Here is a 25,259-nt window from a genome sequence, read left to right on the forward strand (position 1 = left end):
TTATCCTCGTCCCCGTCGCCGCCTTCCGTGGCGGCGTCGGCGGCGGCGCTGGGGTCCAGCGGGGCAGCGCAGGCCGCGGGCTCGGGCGGTCTCGGCGGCCCGGTGCGGCCTGTGCTGGTGGCGGCCGCGGTGTCGGGCAGCGGCGGCGCGAGCGGCGGCGGGGCGGTGTCCGCGGGCCTGTCCCGGCTCAGCTGCGCGGCCAGGCCCAGCGCCGGCGTAGGAGGGAGCAGCTCCAGCCTGAGCAGCGGCAGCAGGAAGCGTCCTCTGCTCGCGCCCCTCTGCAACGGGCTCATCAACTCCTACGAGGACAAAAGCAACGACTTCGTATGGTGGGTCTGAGGAGCAGCCCCCTCGCTCAACTGTGCGTTCCCGCTGCTCGGTCTAGGGGGCTCCGGCGGGGGCGGCCTCTGGAGAGCCGGGACCCTGGTGCTGTGCAGGGTCTGGTTAGGGGCGGGGAAGCGGGGGTGAAAGTGAAGAGCGCTAAGTACGGTGGGCAGGAAGTGCAGGGAGTTTAGGGAATGGGGGGGGGTGTGTGCAAATAAATGATGGTGGAGAAAAGAAGAAATTTGGGCACGGAAATTGGGTCTTGAATTTTTTGGCTATTTGGCGGACTAAGCGCCTAGTCTGGGATACTTGTTCAGCTACAAGTAGTGGGGTGGAATTGCTGGTCATAATCTGCTTATTGTAAATATGGTAAATGATGCTCTAAACATGGGTAGGGATGTTTTAAGTAGTCTTTAAATACCCATTTTGGCTATGTGTAAATATGTCCTATTTTAAAAGGCACTTGACAATGTGTGGAGGATACTGTAGTCAGTCAGTTCAGGAAAGGTCCACTTTTCAACTGAATAACTTGAAGGAGAGATCCACATTTATTAAATATCCATGTGTCACATGTATCTTTATTATAGCATGCTGTGTAACAGTATACTGAAACTTCTGGCCTGAGGGATGCTCAGGTAGAGATATTTTGTTGTCATATTTAGCATCTTGAATGATACACAGTAATATTCAGTCATATTTGGTGTAGTGGGGCTTACCACTTTTAGTGAAAGATGGAGTGGATAGTCTTAGAGTTTGAAATTCTCATTTGTTTTAGGTATTCTTTGTAGGATTACGAGAGAGTAATTGCTTTTTGCTGATTAAGAACTGGTAGGGCTTTGTGTCTTTTCTCTGGAGTAAGTTGTTGATTGACTTAGAATATTAATGACCTAGGAAGTTGACTTGCACAGTCATTACTGGGGAAGTCGATTCACTTCAGGGGTGAAGGGGGCCAGATTTGGTATTTTAACTATGATAGGGCTAGAAATTGGAAATAGGAGATTTCTGTTTATTGCAGAAAAATGATGTTTTTATTCATATTTCTACTTTTATATTAAATTATTCTGGATTCAGAATTCATTTTTCATTGAAATTGGACTATAATTGTGATTGTTATGTATAAATAATTTAAAGTATATCTAAGAGATGTTTGCTTTTTTACCCAATTAATAGTGCTGCATGCTGAAGTAGAAGCTAATAAAACAAATTGGGAGCTTGTGGTATTTAGTTATTGTTTTTAGAACATTCACATTTCAATTTTCAGTTGACTAAAAGAAAGCGAACATGCCTGTATCCACAAAGGTCTCTAAAGTAGTGTAGATGTGAAAAATGAGGAAATTAGTCATTCAGTCATTCACCAGATACTTATTTGACATTCATCATCTGCCAGGCACCATCTTAGTTTCAGTGTACTACAGTTAAAGCTGTAAGGAATTAGAGAGGAATGGAAGAGCACCTGACATTGATCTCCCCTCCCAGCTTCATGGCACACAGGTGTGCCAGCAGTCAGGAGTCTGAGGCAGAAGGACTACAAGTCCAAGGCCAACCTCAAGGGCTTGGTGAGATTATCTCAGAATAAAAGATAGAAAAAGGGCTGGAGATGTGGCTCAGTAGCGCCCCTGGGTTCAACTTCCAGTATTGCAGAATGAATGAATGAATGAAACTGCAAAAGTTTTTCTGAAGTTGCTGTACCCCTTTGCATTTTCTACTAGCAACATAAAAAAAAAATTGTAATTGTTTTACATCCTTGCCCACATTTTGTGTTTTCAGCCTTTTAATTTTTAATCACTAGTGGATATATGGTGGTTTTGTCATAATTTGCATTACCTTAATAACTAATGGTGTTGAGCATAAGTCAACTACTTATTTTTTATTTGCATATCTTTTATGAAGCATCTGTTCTAACCTCTTGCCCATTTTTCTCCTAAGTTGCTTGTTATTTTGACTTGTAAGGGTTTTTAGATTCTGGTTACATATCTTGTCAGTCTTAGGTAGTGTGATATTTTTTTCCTAGTCTGTTGTTTACTTTTTCATTTTTTTTCTAGTTTTCTTCAGGGGCCAAAAAAAAGTCTAGTTTATTGATTTTTTTTCTTTTATTGTTTGTGATTTTTTCTTAAATGTCTAAGCTAAGAAATTGTTGTCTATTATGAAGTCACAGAGATTTTCTTCTAGAAGATTTATACGTTTCTTATGGCTGAGATCCACCTCCTTTCATTACCCATGGAATCTGATTATCCTAGCACCAATTGTTGAAAAGACCAAATTTGTTCATTAAGGTTTCTTAGTTCCTCTCTTCAAATTAGCTATTTATGTATGAATTTTATGGAATTTGTATTCTGTTCTATTGGTTTATATGTTTTTCTCTACACCATTACTATACTGTTTTTATAACTGTATTAATCTTGAAATCAGTATAATTTTGTTCCTGTATTTCAAAATTGTTTTGGTTATTAAGGTTCTTTCCATTTCCACATATATTTAAAAATTATTTGTGAGGGCTGAGGGCATAACTCAGTGGTAGAGTGCTTCTTTAGCATGCACAGGGTCCTGCATGGGATCCCTAGAACCATAAAGAAAAAAAATTGCCTGTCTGTCTGTTTGTTTGTTTGTTTTCTCCCTCCCTTTCTCTATCTCTCCTCTCCTCCTTCCTTCCTTCTTTTCTTTCTTTCCTGGGAGCATTGAACTCACGGATGGTTTATCACTGAGCTACATCCCCAGTCCTTTTTATTTTGAGACAGGGTCCTGGCTGAATTGATGAGACTGGCCTGAAATTTGCTGTCCTTCTGCCTCAGCCTTGCAGAATTGCTGGAATTATAGGTGTGCGCCAGCATGCTCACTGCTTGTCATTTTGTATTAAAGAGGATGGAGGCTCTTAATTTGGGTTTCTTTCAGTCTATTACTCAATTTAGAAAAACTTGACATCTTAAAGATATTGAATTGTTTGATTCATAAACATAGTGTGTTTCTTCTATTATTAGGTCTTCATTAATGTCTCTGAGCAACACCTTTTACTTTCAACTACCCAAGTTTTGCAAATTGAAATTAAAGAGGTCCTAAATATGATAATCAGACATCCATGGGAGGGTGGGGGAAGCCTTCAGCCTTTACAACATACCGTGTGTGTGTGTGTGTGTGTGTGTACGTACACACACAAACATATATATACCCCTATATATGTGTATATATATATATAAGGTGGCTTGAAATGGGTTATAGACATAAGAGAACTAAATCTTGTAGAAAATATTTTGTTAAATTTGTCACTAAGTATTTCATGCTTTTGATGCTGTTGTAAATGTTATTTTAATTTTGGTTTCTAATTGTTGCTAGCATATAGCAATGCAGTTTATTTTTGTATATTGACCTTATTTATATCCTGTGAATTTTAAAATTCACTTGAATGGTTTTTTGGTAGAAGATGGGATTTTCTAAGATAGTGGGGTTGTCTGAAAATAGTTTTTTCCTTTCATTCCAATTTGTATGCATTATTTAAAATATATTATTGGATTTTTTAAAAAGTTTTTTTTTTCTTTGTGAGTGATAGTGATCTAGGGTTTTCTTTTAATTTTTTCTTCTATTTTTGGTATATGGTATATTCATTTGCTAGGGCTTCCATAACAAAATACCACAGAGTGGGTGGTATAAACTTTACAAGTTCTTTTTCATGTAATTCTAGAACCTAGAAATATGAAATCAAAGTGTACACAGGTTTGATTTCTTTTGAGTCCTCTGTCCTTAGCTTGCAGATGGTTGAGACTTTTCTCTTTTTCTTTGGTCTTAGCAGTTTAAAAGCAAGGTATGTGTTAGGGAATCTTGTTTTTAAAAATCTTTTTTGTAATTTTCAGAGCTTACATTTGTGGTTTGATTTCTATTGTTATTTTAAAAGAGTTCAGCTATTACCTCTATACATAGTTCTTTGATCCATCCTCTTCTCCTATGACTTCAATTACATACTTGCTAAATCATTTGATATTGACCCGTGGCTCTTGGATACTCTGTTTTTTTTTTTTTTCTTAGTGTTTTAATTTGAACCATCTCCGTTGACCTCTTTTCATATTTATTGCTTCTTTATTTGTGTTTTGATGAGCCCATCAAAAGAATGCTTTGTCCCAGATCATGTGTTTTAAAAAGTTTTAGCAATTTCATTTTATTTTCCCTTTTAGTTTCCATGTCTTTGCTGAAATTCGTTTTTCATGCATATTGCCATTTTTTTCTACTAGATCTACTCACATTAATCATATTTTTTTGTCTCGTAGGCTTACCATTGGAATTTTCTCTTGAAACTTGTTGATTGCTTTGGCTTTTTGGATTTGTTTGTTTTTGGTTTTATGTATATTTCATACTGGAGATTGCATGTCCAGTAGTGTTGATGCCTGAAAATAATTACACCTCTCCTGTTAGGTTGAGTCAGCGTGGTCAAGAGTTGGGCTGAATTTGGATTTTGTTATTGCTGTGTAGTCACCTTTCATCTACCAGAGGCTTCACATTTCACCAATGTTGTCTTGAGTGTGGGGTGAAGTTTGGGATGCCAGAAAGCTTTTCTTCACAGTTTTCAGCTTCACACCTACTTTTCAGAGGGGTTGTGTGCATGCTCTGTCCCCATCCCCTAGCAGACACTGTTGATGTGTGTGGCTTTGTGGTAGACTGGGTTCTCCTTATTGCTAGGTTTTATTAATTTATTGTGATGTATGTTTTAGTTTATTGATTTGAGAGACTTAGTATCCCCAGACCATTCCAGCACTATCAGATTCTTCAGTGATTATTATGTACTCAACCACAAATTATAACATTGTCTTAATTCAGTCGGCTTTAACAAAAATACCATAGATTGGGTAAGTTGAACAAAAGAACATTTATCTCTCGCAGTTTTGGAGGCTGTGAAGCCTAAGATGAAAGCATTGGTAGATCCAGTGTCTGGTGAGGGCCGACTTCCTGTCTTGTAGATAGACACCTTGTTGCTATGTGGCTCCATTAGAGCAAACTCTAGATTTACAAGGATATAATCCCATCATGAGGGGGTTTTCCACCCTCTCACCCTTATCTGAACCCAGTTGTCTCCAAAAGACTCCATCTCCTAATTCCATTACATTGGGAGTTAAGGTTTCAACATGAGAATTTTGTCATCTATTGTAAGCATCTATCACCTGTACCAGTTTCTGCTGCTGTTCTCAAAATGGCCTTTCAAAATTTCTAAGAGTTTTTGATTAATTGATTCAGAAACGAGTGTGTGACATAGGCTGGGTCTATCAGAAGGACTCCTTTTGGAATTTTTGACCCAAGATACTGGGAAAAACTTTTTTTTTATGATTTATAGTTTACTGAGTTTTGTTACATATATGTACCTGTGTAATCACTAACATTTAAAATATAGGACATTTCAATCACTCTAGAAAGTTTCTTCTTGTACTTTTACAGTTAAATCTTCTTTACTCTCATTCATGGTCGCCATTGATCTGACTTCTATTTCTAGATAGTTTTTCCTATTGTAAAATTTTATGTTAATTCATGTATTATATGCTCTTTTGTGGCTTATTTCACTAAGCATTTTTTTGAGATTAAACTATATTGTTTGTACTGTAGTTTTATTACCTTTTTCTCTTTTCTTTTTTTGAGGCAGGTTCTTGTTATGTTTATCTGATCTTGAAATCCTGGACTCAGCTGATCCCTCTACCTCAGGCTTCCTAATAGCTGTGACTGTAGGATTGTGCACTTGTCAACTTTTTTAGAATTATGCTTTCTAACTTTTAAATTATGCACAATTTGTCCACTCTGGATTATTTCCATTTTTTGACTATTTGAACATAACTCAAGAATATTTGCTTATAAGTAATTTTATCCCTGTATATTTTTTATTTTTCCAATATTGTTTTTGCTTGTAGGTGAATTTTTTATTGTAGATGGCATTTTTTCAGCTGTAGAATTCAGTTTTTGTTTTATTTTAAAAAATCGGTGCTATCTTGTATTCAATATCTGAAACCAGTGTTTCCTTTATTTTTTCACCCAGTTTTTTGAGTATGTATGGTCAGAGGAAAGTTGTTTCCAGTTAAATGTTGACCTTGAGTGCAAGTGAATTAGTCATGTTTCTCATTAAAAAAAAAACACTGTCGTAATACCAATAGCTTTTAGTTCTATTGCGGATTCTCTTAATAAATGCCGCATCACCAAAATATTGGACAGTATTGTGTGGAAAAATCTAGATATCAGAGATGATCAAAAAATAATTCAGAAAAGTTAGACACTTAAAAATGAGAATTTGTAGGAAACTCTAGTTTTTTCTGTCTATATTCACAAGAGTGCTATGTGACAAAACTTGTGTAAGTCTAAATAGTTTCAGGAAAAACATTAAACAACAAAATTATCTTTTTGGCTAGGGCGTAGTTCAGTGGTAGAGTGAGTACTTAGTGTGTGAAAAGTCTCGGTTCAACTCCTAGCACCAAAATGAATGAATGAATGAATGAATGAATGAATGAATAATATTACTTTTATCTCAGGGGTCCCTTTTTTTAAAAAACATTTTTTTAGTTGTAGGTGGACACAATATCTTTATTTATTTATTTTTATGTAATTGGTGAGACCCTGTCTCAAAATAAAAAAGAGGGTCATAAATAAATATAGTTAAAACATACAAATGTATACATACGTATCTATAAAGATAGATATTTTTTAGAAGTACCACATGCCTATATAAGTGAAAACTTATATAGGCATGTGGTACTTAGTTAACACATAGTAGTACTTGAACACATTTATAAGATACATGTGTACATTGTGTAATAATCAGATCAGGGCAACTGGCAGTCTATCACCTCAGGCATTTATCATTATGTTGGGAACATTCAGCATAGCTATTTTGAACTCTCAGCTAGCTATTTTGAACAATATGAAGCAGTCAATCATCTTGCTATAAGATATTAAAAGCTGTTCTTCCTGTCCAGCTTTACCCTTGTCCTCACAAACCTTCCTTTCTCCATCTTCCTTTCCCAAACCCTTCCAGTCTGACAGCCACTATTCTATTCTCTGCCTCTTTGAGATCAACTTTTTAGCTTCCACATATAAGTGAAAACTTTGGGTATTTGTCTCTCTGTGCTTGCCTTATTTTTACTCAACATAATATTCTCCAGTTCCACTTATGTTACTATAAATGACAGAATTTCATTTTTATGGCAATATTAGTATTCCATTAAGAATGTGTACATACCACATTTTCTTATACAGTTTTTTAAACATTTTGTTTTAGTTGTAGATGGACATGATACCTTTATTATATTTATTATGTGGTGCTTAGGATCAAACCCAGTGCCTCACACATGCAAGGCAAGCATTCTACCACTGAGCTACAACCCCAGCCCTCTTATATAATTTTTTACTGATAATAAAGTTTTATATTTACAGTTGTTTCTATTTTTAGTGGTATGTAATGGTACATCTCATTATTGATGACATCTTAGATCTTACTAAATAGGGGATTGTATTTCCCCCCCTTATTTTCTTAATCTCTATTTTTATTTTCCAAATCCCCAAGTTTCCTGTTCAGTTGTGGTGTATATAAATGTGTTGCTGTGAGATATATTTTTATATATGCTTTAAGTTTATATAAATTTACTATGCACAGGTCATTTTCATTTTTGTTTTCTCTTTATAAAGCATCAAGCCATGTTGCTCCATGTGCCTTCGGCTCATTCCTTCTAACTTTTTTTTTTTTTTTAATATTTTTAGTTGTAGATGGACAAAATATCTTTATTTTGTTTATTTGGTTTTTTTAAGTGCTGCTGGGGATTGAACACAATGCTTCATGCATGTTAGGCTAGTGTTCTACCACTGAGCCACATCATTCTTTCTGACTCTTGCATGATGTGCACACATTTTTAAAAATTTTTTAAATTTGTTTTAATTAGTTATACATGACAGTAGAATGCATTTGTGCACTTTGATATACATAGATGGGATATAATTTCTCATTTTTCTGAGTGTACATGTTGCAGAATCAATTGGTCATGTAGTCACATATATACATATAGTAATAGTGTCTGTTTCATTCTACTATCTTTCCTATCCCTACATCCCTGCCCCTCCCATTCCATCACTTTACCTACTTTAAGGTAACGCTATTCTTTCCTAGCTCTCCCGCCCCCTGCCTTATTGTGAATTAGCATCCACATATTAGAGAAAACATTTGACCTTTGGTTCTGTGGGATTGGCTTATTTCTCTTAGCATGATATTCTCTAACTCCAACCATTTACTGGCAAATGCCATATTTTCACTCTTCTTTAAAGTTGAGTAATATTCCATTGAGTATATATACCACATTTTCTTCATCCATTCATCTATTGAGGGACACCTAGGTTGGTTCCATAGTTTAGCTATTGTGCATTGAGATGCTATAAACATTGATGTGGCTGCATCACTATAGTATGCTGATTTTAAGTCCTTAGCTGGGTCAAATGGTGGTTCCATTCCCAGTTTTCTGAGGAATTTTCATACTGCTTTCCATAGCGGTTGCACCAGTTTACAATCCTACCAGCATTGTATGAGTGTACCTTTTTCACCACATCCTCGCTAACATTTATTGTTGCCTGTATTCTTGATGATTACCATTCTGACAGGAGTGAAATGAAATCTTAGAGTAGTTTTGATTTACATTTCTCTAATTGCTAGAGATGTTGAACACTTTTATTTCATATATTTTGTTGATCAATTGTATTTCTTCTGTTAAGTGTCTCCAGTTCCTTAGCCCATTTGTTGTTTTTTTTCTTTTTTTTTTTTTGGTGATAATTTTTTTGAGTTCTTTCTATATCCTAGAGATTAATGCTTTATTGGAGGTGCATGTGGTAAAAATTTTCTCCCAATCTGTAGGCTCTCTCTTCACATTATTAATTGTTTCCTTTGCTGAGAAGAAGCTTTTTAATTTGGATCCATCCCATTTATTGATTCTTGATTTTACTTCTTGCACTTTAGGATTCTTGTTCAGGAAGTCAGATCCTAGGCTGATGTGATAAAGATTTGGGCCTATCTTTTCTTCTATTAGGTGCAGGGTCTCTGTTCTAGTGCCTAAGTCTTTGATCCACTTTGAGTTGATTTTTGTCCAGGGTGAGAGATAGAGTTAATTTCATTTTGCTACATATGGATTTCCACTTTTGCCAGCACCATTTGTTGAATAGGCTATCTTTTTTTCCAGTGAATGTTTTTGGTACCCTTGTCTAGTATGAGATAACAGTGTTTATGTGGGTTTATCTCTGTGTCTTCTATTCTGTACCATTGGTCTACAAGTCTACTTTGGTGCCATTAGCAAGTAGTTTCTCATTTGGTTGAATGTCCTTTTATTACTGTAGATCCTCCCTTTGCTGGTTTTCACTTTTTTTCCCCCCCACTTCATCCTCATGGAATATTTTGTTGAGAATGCTCTGTAGTGTAGGCTTTCTAGTTGTGAATTCTTTTAATTTTTGTTTATCATGGAATGTTTTAATTTCATCTTCAAATTTGAAAGTTAATTTTGCCGTGTATAAAATTATTGGTTGGCATCAGTTTCTTTCAGAGCTTGAACTATATTATTTCAGGACCTCCTAGCTCTTGAGGGTATGGGTTGAGAAATCAGCTGAGATCTGAATTGGTTTCTCCCCTATATAATTTGATTTTTTTCTCTCACAGCCTTTAAGATTTTATCTTTGTTCTCTGTGTTAGTCATTCTCATTAAAATGTGTCTTGGTGTGGGACTGCTGTAATTTTGTACATTTGGGGTCCTGTTAGCCACTTGTGTTTGATTTTCCATTTCATTCTTTAGGTTTGGGAAATTTTCTGCTATTATATCATTGAAACGATTGTGCATTCCTTTGGTTTGTTTCTCTGCTTCTTCATCTATTCCAATAACTCTTAAATTTGGTGTTTTCATTTATTCCACAATTCTTGCATATTCTGTTCTTGGTTTCTTACCTAATCTTCTCCACATGTTCACTCTACTTTCAAGATTACATATTTTGTCTTCATTATCTGAGGTTCTGTCTTCCAAGTGATCTAGTGTGTTGGTGATTCTTTCTATTGAATTTGTAATTTGTTTTACTGATTCCTTAATTTCGAGGATTTCTGCTTTTTTTTTTTTATTTTCACTATTTTATTGAAGTGGTCTTTCACTTCCTATATTTTTTCTTTGATTTCACTCCTTGTACTATCCTTTACCTCACATATCAATTTAACTGTATACAATCTGAACTCCTTCTTGGACATTTCTTCTGCTGTGTTTGTTATCAGTGGCTTCTTTTGTTGAAGCATCTTGGTTTGTTTGGAGTGCTTTATTCTCTTGTTTTTTCCATGTTGTTAGTGTGTTTTCCCATCTAAAAGTATGGACCTAAGGCAGGATAAATTCTACCCCATAGACCTATAGTGTCCCTGAAGATTTCCAGTGCTTTATCTTTACTGGTGAGACCAATATCAACAGCACTCAGTTACACAATATATACCCTTAAACCTAATAGCTCCCACTAAGGCGTCTACTGCTTTTTCAAATTAAACCAAAATGATGAGTTCAATAACTATGTATAGTACAGAGTATTTTAAAAACAATTTAAAATTTCAAATGATGGATGAGAGAACAGAGGTAGTATAGTATGCAATATTTGTGAGGGAGGAAGAGAGAAACTAGAAGCAAAAATTCACAGGAAGAGTGGATTGGCTGTTGGTTGGAGAAAAGTTGGAAAAAGAAAATAGACAAGAGAGGAAGAATAAGACCAAAGAGAAAAAATTAAAGACACAAGAATACAACAAAAGTGCGAAACACAATTCATATATCATTGTCCTTCACACACTGATGCAAAAAAAAAAACCATCCTGTTCCAAATATGATAGAGAAATTAGTAAATCAAAAAATAAAATAAATCTCGGCTGGAAAGTCGAACTGTCTCTGTCAGTGTTCAACAGTTTCTCAGCCCTGTCTCTGACATCTCTTGGGATCACCAAACCCAGATCAGCTCTTGCAAACCCAGTCTCTGTCCCACCGATCTGGGCTTCAGATACCTCAGGCTCAGCCACACTGCATTCCCAAGATCTCAGTGGTGTTCCTACTTGCAGAGAGACCACCGGAGGATACACTCATGCAAAAGAGCACCCCTGAGGTATAGCACCAAGACAAGGGCCACCAGCACTCTCAGCAGGAAGACCCCAGGCTCCTCCAAACCCGCAGGCACCCCCACATTGGACCTGAAGTTCCCAGCTGCAGTCCCCAGACATAGGCTTTTGTGGTGGTAAACCTGCTGGCACCCAAGCCCCAGGCCCTGGCTGGTGTCCCAAAATGGGTGCAGCCACGTGCAACCAAACCTGGAGTCTACCCCAAAGCAGTCCTCTAGGCTATGGTAGCAGTGGTAGTGGCCATGGTTGTTGGCAGCAGGCAGTGGGTCAGCAGTAGCAGCAGCTGTAGCTGTGGGGGCAGTGTCACCAGGTGGTCTCTGGGGGGTCAACATCAGTGTTGGCTTCAGTTGCATCTGGGGCAGCAGTTTCTTCTGTGACAGCAGCACCCAGAAAGAAGACCCCCAGGTGATCTCAGGTTGGCAGCAGGGGAATCAGAGGCAGCAGCATTGGCGATAGTGGTACAGGCGGTGGTTGAGTGCCACAAACACATTTTACAAGCACATTTTACTTTTTTATTTTACTCATGATGAACATCTAGGCTGCCTTTGATTTAGTAGTATCACAATACTGCTGCTGCAGGTATCTGCATAGATATTCTCTTATTGACAAACATGGTTATTTGGAATATGATATATGTATATGAATACATATACACACATGTACACATACACAAAAGTCCACACATACATTTGCATACATACCCACATAGACACATAGCTATATACTCTGATGTGTGTGTGTGTATTTACATAAAATCTCAGGAGTGGAATTTCTGGGTCATTAAATATATGAATAATTAATCCTAGATTGCCTACTTGCTGTGTATGAAGATTCTTATTTCTTCAATATCTAACGTACTTGATATTCTAATTTTAATAATTTAGTAGAGACAGAGTATTATTTTCTTTAATAATAATTGTTTTAAATTGTTTTAAAATTGCATCTTTTACTAGTGAATTGGAATAGTTCTGTATACTTGAAAGACATTTTTCCTTTCTATGAATTAGTAATTCACATCTTTTCCCATGTTTTTATACTGGTTGTATATGTTGTTATGTAGGAATTGTTTGTATTATGGTGATACAGAAGGTATAAACAGTTCCAGCAGGGTCTTTAATCCATTTGTAAATTCTTCTCTTTTTTGATAATACCACTGTATTCAGGAGTCCATAAGAAGTTCTGGGAGATAAAAATTGTCAGCAGTGATATGGATTAAAGGGAACCTTGGTATACCTTGGTATACTGTTAGTGGGAGTGTAAATTAGTTCAGCCATTGTTGAAAACAGTATGGAGGTTTTTCAAATACAACAAAACTACCATATGATCTTGTATCCATGGGATCTGCATCTGTGTATTTAACCAAGAGGTTGCAGATTGAAAATATTCAGAAAAAATATCTCTCTACTGAACATGTATAGGCTTTGTTTCTTATTCTCTAAACACTGATTTATAGAGCATTTACGTTGCATTAGGTGCTGTAAATAATGCAGAGAAGATTATTTAAAATCTTGTATCTATGCAAATACTGTGTCATTTTATATAAGGAACTTGAGCATTTGCAGGTTTTTATATCTGAGTGGTCCTGGAACCAATGCCCTGTGGATACTAAGGGATGCCTTTGTAGCAAAAAAAAAAAAAAAAACAACCATATATATATATATATATGAATGACATGTTTGCACTACCATATTCTTTCCTGTACCATTTATGCTAGTTGAGATATGGAATCAACCTAAATAATCATTGATGGGTAAGGAGAAGAAAATGTATGCGGTACATAATGGAATATTATTCAGTGTCTTAGTCTGCTTGTATTGCTATAACAAAATAGCTGATATTGGGTAATAAATAATAGAAATTTATTTCTCACCATTCTCTACTTCCAAGATGGTGCCTTCAACAGTTTCTCATATGACAGAAAGTGGGAGAGTAAAAAAGAGAGTGAACAGACTCCTCTCATGGCAGAAGAGAGCAAACCCACTTCCTGAAGCCCTTTTATAAGAGTCTTAATCCCTCTGCCAAAATAATTTAATTACCTCCTCACTCTCCTACCTCTTCATACATCACATTAGCCATTATATTTCAATATAATGAATTTTGTCAGATACATTCAGATCATAGTATTAAACCTTAAATAAGAAGGAAATACTGCCACTAGCCACAACACAGATGAACCTAAAGGAGTTATGCTAAGTGAAATAAGCCATGCATAGAAAGATAAATACTTAGTGATCTCACTTAGATCTGTGTAGATTGTACTTATTTATGTGTGTGATCTTACTTAGATGTGTTGATCTTATAGAAACAGGTAAAACTGGCTGCTAAAGGATAGGAAAATTGGGAAATGGAGAGATGGATCAAAAGATACCAACTTTCAGTTATGCATGATGAATAACCTTTGGGGATTTAATGTATAGCATGTTGGCTATAACTGGTAATGCTGTTTTAGACTTAACTGGCCGAGAATAGATCATAAATATTCTCACTACAAAAAGAAAAAAAGGTAACTGTGAGGTGATATGTATGTTAATTAGCTTGATCATGTTAAGCATTTCACAGTGTATATGTGTATCAAAACATGTTGAATACCTTAAATATATAAAAACTTTGTCAATTAGACTTCAAAGCTGGAAAAAGTTTTGGGTGTTTGTGAGATATTTTGGGAGTCTAAAAGTTTTAGGGATTTGTATCAAGTTCCAGACATCTGTATGTTTGGCCTGGCTGCCATTTTTGGTGTTTGCTATGCTTGTGCTTGTGCTTGTGCTTGGGTCTTTTGGCCTGTCCTTTTGTGAATGCTATCAATTGGCAGAATAGGAGGGGTTCTAAATGGATTGTTAAAGGTTTCTTCCTGAACCTACTCTGGATGTGTTCTTGCCCTTAAAAAATTGAAAAGAAAATGTGGGGTTTTGGCCATCTCTTTTGAATTGCTGTAGTTCCTGTCATCTGCCTTCTATTTCTTAGGAAAGGGAGTGGTTGGTCAACCCTTTTATCTTCTTTTATTCTATCTTCTGCCTATCTGATAGGAATTCCTTCAAGTTTTTTGCTTGGATGCATGCCACCCTTTCAAAATGTATTATTCCATTCAAATTGGTAAAGCAAAATAACATAAATAAGATGGTTTATAAACAACAGAAACTTATTTCTCACAGTTGTGGAAGCTGGCAAGTTTAAAGTTAGTCTTCTGGCAGATTAGGCATCTGTCAAAGATGCCAATTCTGGTCCATGGATTATTGGTCTATGAAAAATGGCGTGCTTACTCTGTCCTAACATGATGGATGGAACAGTCTTGCTCCTTGTGGCCTCTTTTTTAAGGCCACTAATCCATATATGAAGGCTCTGCCCTCATTAGCTCATCACCTCTGAAGGCTTAGACTTCAAATACCATCATCTTGGGGGGGTTTCAGCTTGAATTTGGGGGGGACATATTAAGATTGTAGAACCAATTTTATCACTGGTACGTAATTTTCCATATTATCTCTTCTTTGTTTATTCTGTCACTAATGAAATACTGTATACCAGGCATAGCACTGAGCACTTTATAGATGTCTTATTAATGAGTACAGTGGTTCTGTGATTTAAATGTTATCCCAGTTGTATAAATGAGGAAATGGATTACAGAGATTAAACTACTTGTCCAAAGTCATAAAGCTATAGATAGCATAGCTAGTATTAGCTTCAGTTAATTCTATTTTTCATGAAGGTCATAAAGCTAGCTTTTGATGACAGGAATGAAGATTTTCTTCTATTTAATTACTTAGATGATATTCCTTAAAAGCTGCGGGTTTAAACTGATCTGATGGTAGTTTTTAGGTTTTACAACTTTTAGTGTTAGTGGAGCATATTATATGACATGGCACCCACTGCAGTTCTCTTTTAAAACAAAAAATTAATTAATGGATGATAGAGCTTCATGTAAAACAAACCTGCTGTCCAGTCCAAGAGTATTTCTCACCTGGAGTATAATAGCTTTCGTTACTGTTCCTACTTTTGATTCCTTTAGTCTCTTTGTGTCAGGTGGAGTGATTTGGTTCATCATTTTGTCTAACCGTGTCATCACATCTTTGTTCTCAACCTTCCAATGAATTTCTGTTTAATTTACTGTATAAAGCCAAAGTCCTTAACTTTACTTTGAATTCTTCAAGTTGGCTCCTGTAAACTTGACATCTCTTTAGCTTTGTTTTGGTCTTCTGCTATTTTCTCACTTGCTTATTCTGCAGGTCTTCTTGCTAGTCTTTGAACATGTCAGTTATATTTCCTGCCTTAGGACATTTGTACTTACTCTTCTGTCTGCCAGATTGTTGTTCTACTAGATTGCCATGTAGATGACTTCTTCACTACCTTGAAATATTTACTAAAATGTCAGCTTCTCATTGAGTCTTCCCTGACTATCCATTTCCTAAATTTACAACCCATTTCCCAGTGCAACCCTTTCCCCACTTTATTTCTTCCTAATTTATCATAATCTAACCTTATTATAGAAGGTCTTTATTTATCTTATTTATTATCTGTTTCCTATTAGATTGTAAATGCCGTGAGGGGATTTTTGATGGATATTCACAGTTGGTTCGTTGTAATGCCACAGCCAGCCGTAAAATGTCCATTGGAAGCATTGTTACTCACATTTGTTAATGTATTTAATTTGGAATTGGAAAGATCTATCTCCTTTTCCTTATTTTAAAAATGCCTTGTTATAGGAGCTATTTGAAAGATTGGTATGTTAATACCTAGACGTGTGGTAGAGAATTTTGTATATTTACTATTGTCCAAGACTGTTTCTAGTTTTAGAAATTAGTATTGAGACTATAGAGTTTCTTTCAGATGGACTTTTTAAAAGTCATAATTATGTATGATTTATTTGAGACAAATGAAACTGAAGGTCATTATGTTAAGTGAAATAAATCAGGTGAAGTTCAAGCAAGGACTGCTTGAACTCTCTTACATGTGGAATCTAAAGTAGTTGATCTTGTAGAAATAGAGTGTAGAATAATAGTTACTAGAGGCTGGGTACAATAGGGGAAGAAGGGATTAGGAAAGGTCTGTTAATGTACACTACGATATGATTTGGAGAAATAAGTTCTAGTATTTTATTGCACAGTAGGGGGAGTATAGCTAATTACTGTATATTTCAAAAAGCTAAAAGAGAAGGCTTTTAAATATTGTCACCTAAGGAAATAATAAATGTTTAAGGAGCTAGGTATGTTTACCCTGATTGGAACATTACACAGTGCATACATTTTTTGAAACATCACATGATACCCCATAATTATGTGCAATTTTTATGTGTCAATTAAAATTAAATACTATTTAAAAATAGATTTAGGTTAAAATGTCTTATAATGAATGACAAGAAACAAAACTTCCCCTTCAGTATTCCTAAGATAGTTCTCTAAGAAGCAATCCTTTCAATTCTTGTAATTGTTTCTTTTGGTGGAATTAATCATCAATGCCATCATCCTGATATTTGAGTGCTTATTTGGTGCTTACTAATGTTGCAAGTAGGTTTTTTTTTTTCTTTTGAATTGAATTGCCTTGTGAGGTTGATGCTGTTGTTATATGCATAGTAACACATGAACAAGCTGAGGCGTAGGGAGATTAAACAATTCATCACATTATATAATTAAAAAGTAGATAGGCTATGGATTTAACACAGACATCACGACTTCTCTATTATGTACTGCTAACTAGATTGCCTTCATTTCACGAAATAACATGGTTGTTACAGTTTGGATCTGGATGCTCCCCAAAGGCTCATGTGTTCCAGGATTCATCCCCAAAGATGGTTCTATTGTGAGGTAGTAGAAAACTTTAGGAGGTGGTGCCTAGTTGGAGGAAGTTGGTCACTGGGAAGGTGGTCTCAAAAGCTGTATCTTCTTGGCTGCCATGAGTTAAAAGCAACTTGTTTAACAGCACCCTTCTACCATGATGTTCTGCTTTACCAGAAGCCCACACTGATGGGACCAAGAAATCATGGACAGAAACCTCTACATCTGTGAACCAAAATAAATCTTTTCTCCTTTAAGTTGATTTTCTTAGATATTTATCACAGAAACAAAAAGCTAGTAATAGTACTACTCTGTTCTTGACTTATTGCTTGAACTTGCTATCATAGATGAAGATTTAAATATTTCAAACTGGTGAGCAAGTAGGTAAGTGCTTGGCTAGGTAGTTCTGGAAGAGGTAGAAAATTAGGGTCCTTTGTGTCAGTGCTATTCAAACTATCTGTCATAATTTTTTTTTCATTTTTTTGGTCATATTTATAATTTTTAAAAATTTAGTAAAAATGAATTACTACAAAATAAGATTACAAAATACATATAATGCAATAAAACTCATTTCAATTATATTCAACAACATTCTGTCAAATTGCCCTACAAGATGAAGGTTCTATACTTCAAATTTCTATACTTCTTCAGAAGTTGGTAACATAATGAATCCTGCAATCCTTGGACCAGCCCTGGCCCACGAGCTACACTGGATGGTGCTGTCCTGCTCATATTAAGTCTTCCAGTTAATCCCTCTGTTTTCAGTCAGCCTGCCTTTTTCATGTTTACCATCTCCTTGGATTGAGCCTCTTTGGGGTTAGGCAGGGTTGATTGGCCTACTTTTTAAGTTTTATCCCTTTCAGTATGTACTCTGATCTGTGGCCTTCTCTATCTTGATTCTTCATTTACCTTTGTGTCTACTTTTCTTCTTGTGGAGTTTGTTCAAGTATCTATCATTAATAAATATTTTTCTTTTCATTATTGAGGCTTTAAATCCTGCATTATTTTTATTCTTCTATCATTTTAATAGGTTTAGGAGGAAAAGTAGAGAAATGTTTTTTAGTAAGTTTGTTGCTGTTGTGACTTGGAGGTCTACCAGAGTTTTATTTTTTCCTTCTAGATTTGGGCAAGAGACTTGGCATTTAAGGCTATTAGATACTCTTGTGTGGGTTGCACACTGAGGAGTCATATCTGATCAAGGGGAGATAGATCAAGGGCATGAAAAACAGTTAACATTTTACTTATTAAATCTTTTGCCCTTTTGTTTGGACTGAAAGAGAGGCTGCCTGTTTCTAATTCCAGAAAGTCACCAAGTTATGTACGTGATTGTTTTGCCACATCTAACCTAAGGGAGTGCCTTTTTTTTTTTTTTTTAATTTTCATAGAAGTGTATGTCTTAATTATGTACTTGAAGAAACTCAAACATTAAAATACCCTTTTTTTCAGAATTTTACCAATTTGATATACATTATATTGTATCAGATAACTCCTGACATATTTAATGAATTAGTTGGTTTATAATTCTCTGTTCCCTAATCCACAGATCTCAAACATCTGGGTCCCTTTGTAGCCATTGTGGTAATTTTCCATAACATGTTTGACTCTATCAAAAGACTTTCCATCCACACTTTCTAGGATATTGTTTATACTCAGGAAGTAATCCTTGAAGGAGTGAATTTTCATTTAAAGTTTTAAATGTTACTGTGTCATTAGTAAGGTTAGGATTTGTATACTAGTAAAGAAAAGTGGATAAATGCTGGATTAAAAGGGGATGGATTTGCTTTTATCTTGCAAAGAGAACTTCAGAGATAGCTAATCTAGGATTGATAGAGCTTTTTGAGGATGTCATCAAGGAACCAGTATCCTGTTGCAAGCTTATGACTTTTGTCTTCTCAGTCACAAATGGTGGTTGTATCTCTAGACATTTCATCCGTTTAGACCTAAATTTGAATTTTGGCTTTGAGATTTTTACAGCTTTGTGCCTCAGTTTCCTCATCTTTAAAATGGATCCCATAATATGCACCTGTCTCATTGTGTTGTAGAAAGATTAAAACTATTTAATGTATGTCTTAGTTCAGTGGATCTAGTTTGTTATTTGAAATAGTGATAATTATTACCATCATTATCTACAAGCATTATTGAAACTAGAATTCTAAATTTGTCACTTGAAGAATTGATATTTTGGGGGATAGAAAAGAAAAGAGGTAATGTAGATCAACAGGTCCAGGTAGGTGCTCTTGAATACAGGAATGTGGAAGAAGATGGTAGAATTTTCTTAAGGGCTTTGTGACTGTGTTGCACTATAAAATTATGGACTGAGTAAAGTATTTAAACCAATTAAATGTACTCATTACATTCTTTTACTACAATCTTTGTAAAGTTCAGCTCAGTAGGAATTTCATCTTCTATTGATAGGTTTGAAGATGTAACTCAAGTATTTGCTGAATCTGATTTCATTGATATTGTTACTAACCTTTTCTAATTTGTTAACATTCTTCTTTAAAAAAAAAATCTTTTTAATTTTTTTTTTTTTTTAGCCCCATCTGCTTTGATATGATCGAGGAAGCATACATGACGAAGTGTGGCCACAGCTTTTGGTAAGGTGATTTTGTTCAGCGAAATAGTCTTTTTGTTGTTGTTTTTTTTAAACTTATATGTATATGTAAACCAATGAGAAATTATACTTTTTAAACTAATTTTATATTGTTTCCTTAACTGATCTGTGTTATAGGGTTCACAGTACAAGGTAGTAACATATGGTTGCTATGAGTTCTGCTGAAATATTTTATCACAGGTTTTTAAGATGGATTTTAAAACTTTTTGTTTATTAATTATTAACAGGAACTAAGCTATTTCAGAAAATGGAGGTTGATGAGCATAAACATAAACATCCATTAGTCACTTGTTGGACTAAGCAGAAAAACTAGTAAAGCATGCTGGGGAGGATGTGGGGAAAAGGACATAGAGGATTAAAAAGTTCTCTGTTTTCTTGTTTAACATTTTGTTTAGTGTTATCTTGAGATTTTTTTTATGTCCCATTAGTGTGTATATTAAAAAAAACAACGTAGTTATAAAATTGACACATAAAATAGAATTCACAGTTGTAGGCAGTTTAATGTGTATACTTTAGTAGTGTAAGTTATGTTTGTTTTTTGTACACTCTCCAAAACTTTTTCATCTTATAAAACTGAACCTATATACTCACTAAAAACAGCTCCCCATTTTCCCTTCCCATCTTCACCTGGCAGCCACCATTTAGTTAGTTTGTATGAGTTGGACAACTCTGGATATCTTACATAGCAGAATTATACAATATTTCTCCTTTTTGTGACTGACTTGTTTCACTTAGGATAAAGTCTTCTGTGTTGTAGCATTGTGTGTCAGAATTTCCTTCCTTTTTAAGGCTGAATAATATTCCATTGTATGTTCATTCTACATTTAATTTATTCATTCACCCTGCACCCCCCGTAGACAATGTGTATGCTTCCGCCTCTTGACCCTTGTGAATAATTCTGCTGGGAACATGGATATACAAATATCTCTTCTGGCCCCTGCTTTCAATTTTTTTTTTAAATATATTTTTAGTTGTTGACAGACATTTATTTTATTTATTTATTTATATGCGGTGCTGAGAATTGAACCCAATGCCTGACACATGCTAGCCAAGTTCTTCACCACTGAGCCACAACCCCAGCCCCCCTGCTTTCAATTCTTTTGGATATCTACCTCAAAAGTAGAAATTTTGTTTTTAAAAAATTTTGTTTTTATGTCACATTAGTGTGTATATTTTTTTAAAAAACATAGTTATAAAATTGAGACATAAAATAGAATTCACAGTTGTAGGTAGTTTAATATGTATACTTTAGTAGTGTAAGTTTTGAGGAACCACCATACTGTTTTCCAGGAGTTACACCATTTTATATTCTCACTTGCAGTACACAAGGGTCCAGATTTCTTCCACATCCTTGTCAATGCTTGTTTATCTTTCTTTCCTTCTCTATTTCCTTTCCTTTCTTTCTTTTTTTGATAGTAACCATCTAAATGAGTATGCAATCTGTATTTTTTAAAATTTTGCCAATTGATTACAAAGGATACAAATGAAGAACCATATGCATCAATATATAGAGTATGAGATAGGTGGGGGAAAAGGCAGGGAGCTTTTAGGCATGCTACCCTCCCAGCACCTCCATATGTGCAGCAACACACAGCTCTCTGAACCCTGAGATTAAAATTATTTAATATTTAATTAAATAATTGGCCATTGGTGATCATCTCAACCTTCAGCATTCTCCCCTCCCTAGGGATGGAGGGGGCTAAAGGTTCCAGCCTTATAACTCCATGGCTGGTTTCCCTGAAAACCAGTGATCCAGAATCTATCCTGGAGTCCCCAGACATTGTCATCTCATTGTACTTCTTTATTCTTTCATTAGAGGTGGCCCATCCTATTTATGATCAGTCACCTTCATGAATAATTTACCTTTTTCCTTGGTATATTAATTTAGCATTAGTCTTTTCTGTTGTGTTCTAACAATTCTTACATTCTCATTCATATTGAGGATGAATATGATATGTAGCATGACATACTATAGTCATGAAGAATATTGGGTGTGTTAGCACCAATCTGTAAGTTCTTTAGTTTTGTCTGGTACATGATGCTTCATTGACTGGTATTTCCAGTCAGATGGTCCCTTAAAACATTTGGAATGAAAGTAGCTTTCTTTATTTGCATTGTTTATATTGTTTATTAAAATAAGATTAGAGAAATTAATAATTCTTGGCTTAGAAATGCAAAATTTATTGTAACTGAAAGATATAATATGAAATGTGAATTTCTTTCTTCCTAATCTTTCTTTTTTTTCATTCTAAGAAGTTATCACTGGCAAGCAGGAAATGTATAGCTTTCCAGAATCTTTTGCCATTTAAGACTATGTTGCTGTCTTCAATAATTTTTATCTGTTAGTATATTATTATGCTGTCATTATTGATTCATGAATTACTTCTTGCTCTGAATTTGCTAATGAATTTCTGGTCATTTGAATCTTCCTTTTAGGCCGATACTTGTATGGATTTCGTGTTTTTAGGCTGATTATTTAACAGTTGTAAATTCCTGAGTTTATAAATTGATTCAGGACCTCAGTATTCCAAATACTTCTCAGAATTTGGATTTTGATTATAATGGAAAATCGAATGATCTGGAGTAGACTTTTCCCACCTTGGCACTATTTCTGTACAGTACAGCAGAGATTTTCTGTTGTGAGAAACTCTCCTGTATATTGAAGATAGTTCAACAGTACTGTTGGTCTCTCTTCTGTAATAAACCCCACCCCCATGTGATAACCAAAAATGTCTCAGACATTGCCAGACATCCCTTAGGAAACAGAGTTGCCCACAGTTGAGAAATATTATTGATGCAGAGCCATCTCTTTTGGTCATAGACCAGGGTACTACTTCTGGATCTAAAACTTACTACTATGTCAAATCACTTAGCCTATCTCCTCTGCTGCCTTTTCTTTCTCCTTCTCCCTCCTTTACTTCTTCCCTCCTTCTCCTCCCTCTTTTTCCTTTTTCCCTCCCTACTCCTTCACTTCTTCTCTCTTCACAGGCTTAAAATTCTTGAAGTAATAAACATTGTAAAATGGGTTTTTAGTTTTTAAATTGTCCTTTAACTTACACATTTATGATGGTACTGGATCAGTTCAGTAATTTTCTATGTTGAGAAGGATAATAAATTACTGATTGAGCTTATAATTGGAAATCCTGGCCTTTTCAATTAATCCTATAATTTTCCTGGTATCTTCAGGTCATTGTTGGAAACCCCATTGGTTTCATAGTTTTTTTTTCTCTTTCAAATTAGAACAATTTAGGCTTAGATCCTTGTTACATTTGAAGTTGTATTATATCCTGACGTCAGTGCATTTTGGTTTTGGTAGAACAGAGACCATCACGTTAGCAGGAGCTAATAGGAGTGGAGTCTGGCAGTCCCGGTGTGAGTCTTGGTATACAGTGAAAATTCTTTTCAATTTTGTTTAAAGCAGAAGTTCATAATTATTTATCTAATGTGTGAGGCCCTGAAACTTCAGTCATAAAACATAGCCTCTCTTCTGTGTGTGCTTGCTGGTAAGTTAGAGCCAAGTGATATACCACTCAAAGCTGCATCCAGATTATTAGCATTACATCAAATTGGACCATGTCAACTTGTTCATATTTCATCTTACATATAAATAAGTCTTCCTGTTTGCAGGTTGGAGACGAGATGGCAGACACATCTTTCACTTTATTTATTCCCACTTGAGAACTCGTCTTAATCTCTTGTGATCCTGCTATTAAGCTATATAACCTTACTGAAACTCAGTGATTTAATAGTCTGCTTCTGCATAATGTAAAGATAAAACTGGGGTTTTTCTTTTTACCCCTTTGCTGCCAACAGATAGTTCCCTGTATCTTATTTCTCAGACTTCATGTCCTAATTTACTCTTTTGCTAGATTAAGCTAGGCACGGTGGCACAGGCCTGTAATCCCAGCAGTTTGGTAGGCTGAGATAGGAGGGTCATGAGTTCAAAGCCAGCTTCAGCAACTTAGCAAGGGCCTAAGCAACTCAGTAAGATCCTGTCTGTAAATAAACAAAGACTAAGGATATGGCTCAGTGATTAAGTGCCCCTGGGTTCAGTCTCCAATATCTAAAAAAAAAAAAAAAAAAAAAAAAAAGATATTGATTATGATCTCAGGCTGGAAAGAAAATCTACATAGATTGATGCCTGGGTGTCAGGATGTCTTTTGTGTTCCTAGGCTAATTCATCATCTTATACCATGCTGTTAGTCTTCTTGTATACCTGGTTAGTACTGTTTTTTTTTTTTTTAATCTATTTTTTACCTAAAATTTTCTAATTACTCAGTTTTCTGTATCTACTCATCCTTGTTTACAAAGACAGAAAAATGTTTCCATATTTTGTAGATCATTATATGCATAATGGAAGAAACAGATACTGATATGCATATTTAGAGAAATGTCCATTTTTATCATATATTTTATAGAGAAAAAAGGTATCCATTTATGTCAGTTGTGAATAGCTTGAAAATTCTGAATGTATCCAAAGCATGCATCCTGTTTATCTTTTTGCCCAACTGTTTTGACTACCAGTCTAGTCATTTATCTTTCTCTTGGCATCTTGGAGTATTGAATGTGTACCAGTGATAGTCAGGTAGGATAGATGAATGAGAATGAATGAGAAATAATGAAAAATTCTAGTACTGTTATAATATAGAAAGGAGCAGAACGTGTTACTTGTTATATCTGTTCCTTTGTGGGTTTGGCATTTATTGATTTGAACTCTTAACAGGACTGTATGCTAGATTTTAAGGGTAATGGAAGAGGGGTTGACCATCACATACAGAGATAAGTTCAAGATATGATGTTACTGTTCTTTAAACTATAGCAGGACCTACTCTGGACTGGCAGTGAGGTAGTAGATGCTATAAGATGCATCTTATTGTTAGTATTTTGATGCATTTAAAGTTTATAGGTAAATAGTATATATAAAGTCCAGTGCAGAAAAGTCATCTGGACTTTTGTTCTGATGACAATTATTATTTTTTTTAAATATGTTTCTTTATTTATTTTTATGTGGTGCTGAGCATCGAACCCAGGGCCTCATATGTGCTAGGCCAGCACTCTACTGCTGAGCCACAATCCCAGCCCCTGACGACAATTCTTTTTGACTATATCAGAGATTACTTTTTCTTCCAAGAGGCATTGTTTGGTAGTAAACCAATTGTTAGGAAGTATGATTAGTGTGCCAAAGTAAAGAGGATGCACTTTTCTAGATTCTGGAACAGTTTTTTATATAATGAAAAAAAAACTCTTTGACTTTTACAGATTTTACTTACCTTTCTTTTGTAGTGCTAGAGATTGAACCCAGGGCCTTGTACATTCACGTCCACCCCACTGAACTACACCCTCAGCCCTTAACTTTTTGTCATATTAGTGACCATTTTTGACCTATTTTTTAACGGAAGCCATTTGCTATCACCCAAAACGTTCTTTTGATTCTCTGTCACCCTCT

The 25,259-nt window shown here is 35.4% G+C and overlaps 1 protein-coding gene and 1 pseudogene across 8 annotated transcripts in view; one reads left to right on the plus strand and one right to left on the minus strand.

The window, feature by feature from the left end:
- Positions 1 to 293, minus strand: part of LOC125618749 — a 69,900-nt pseudogene extending 69,607 nt beyond the window's left edge.
- Cop1 (COP1 E3 ubiquitin ligase) overlaps positions 1 to 25,259 on the plus strand; it is a 165,054-nt gene continuing 139,795 nt past the window's right edge. For 4 of the 8 annotated variants that reach the window (XM_015491784.2, XM_015491782.2, XM_015491785.2 and 1 more), the window contains exons 1-2: positions 230 to 361; positions 19,737 to 19,796. In XM_015491784.2, coding sequence (XP_015347270.1) covers positions 327 to 361; positions 19,737 to 19,796 — 95 coding nt within the window. In that variant the 5' untranslated portion in view covers positions 230 to 326. Of the gene's footprint in view, positions 362 to 19,736; positions 19,797 to 25,259 lie in introns of those variants that run through there. The other 4 variants (XM_015491783.2, XM_015491786.2, XM_015491781.2 and 1 more) reach the window with 4 other exon arrangements.

This window comes from Marmota marmota, unplaced genomic scaffold, assembly GCF_001458135.2.
Source record: "Marmota marmota marmota unplaced genomic scaffold, marMar, whole genome shotgun sequence".
In the NCBI taxonomy this organism is placed as follows: domain Eukaryota; kingdom Metazoa; phylum Chordata; class Mammalia; order Rodentia; family Sciuridae; genus Marmota; species Marmota marmota.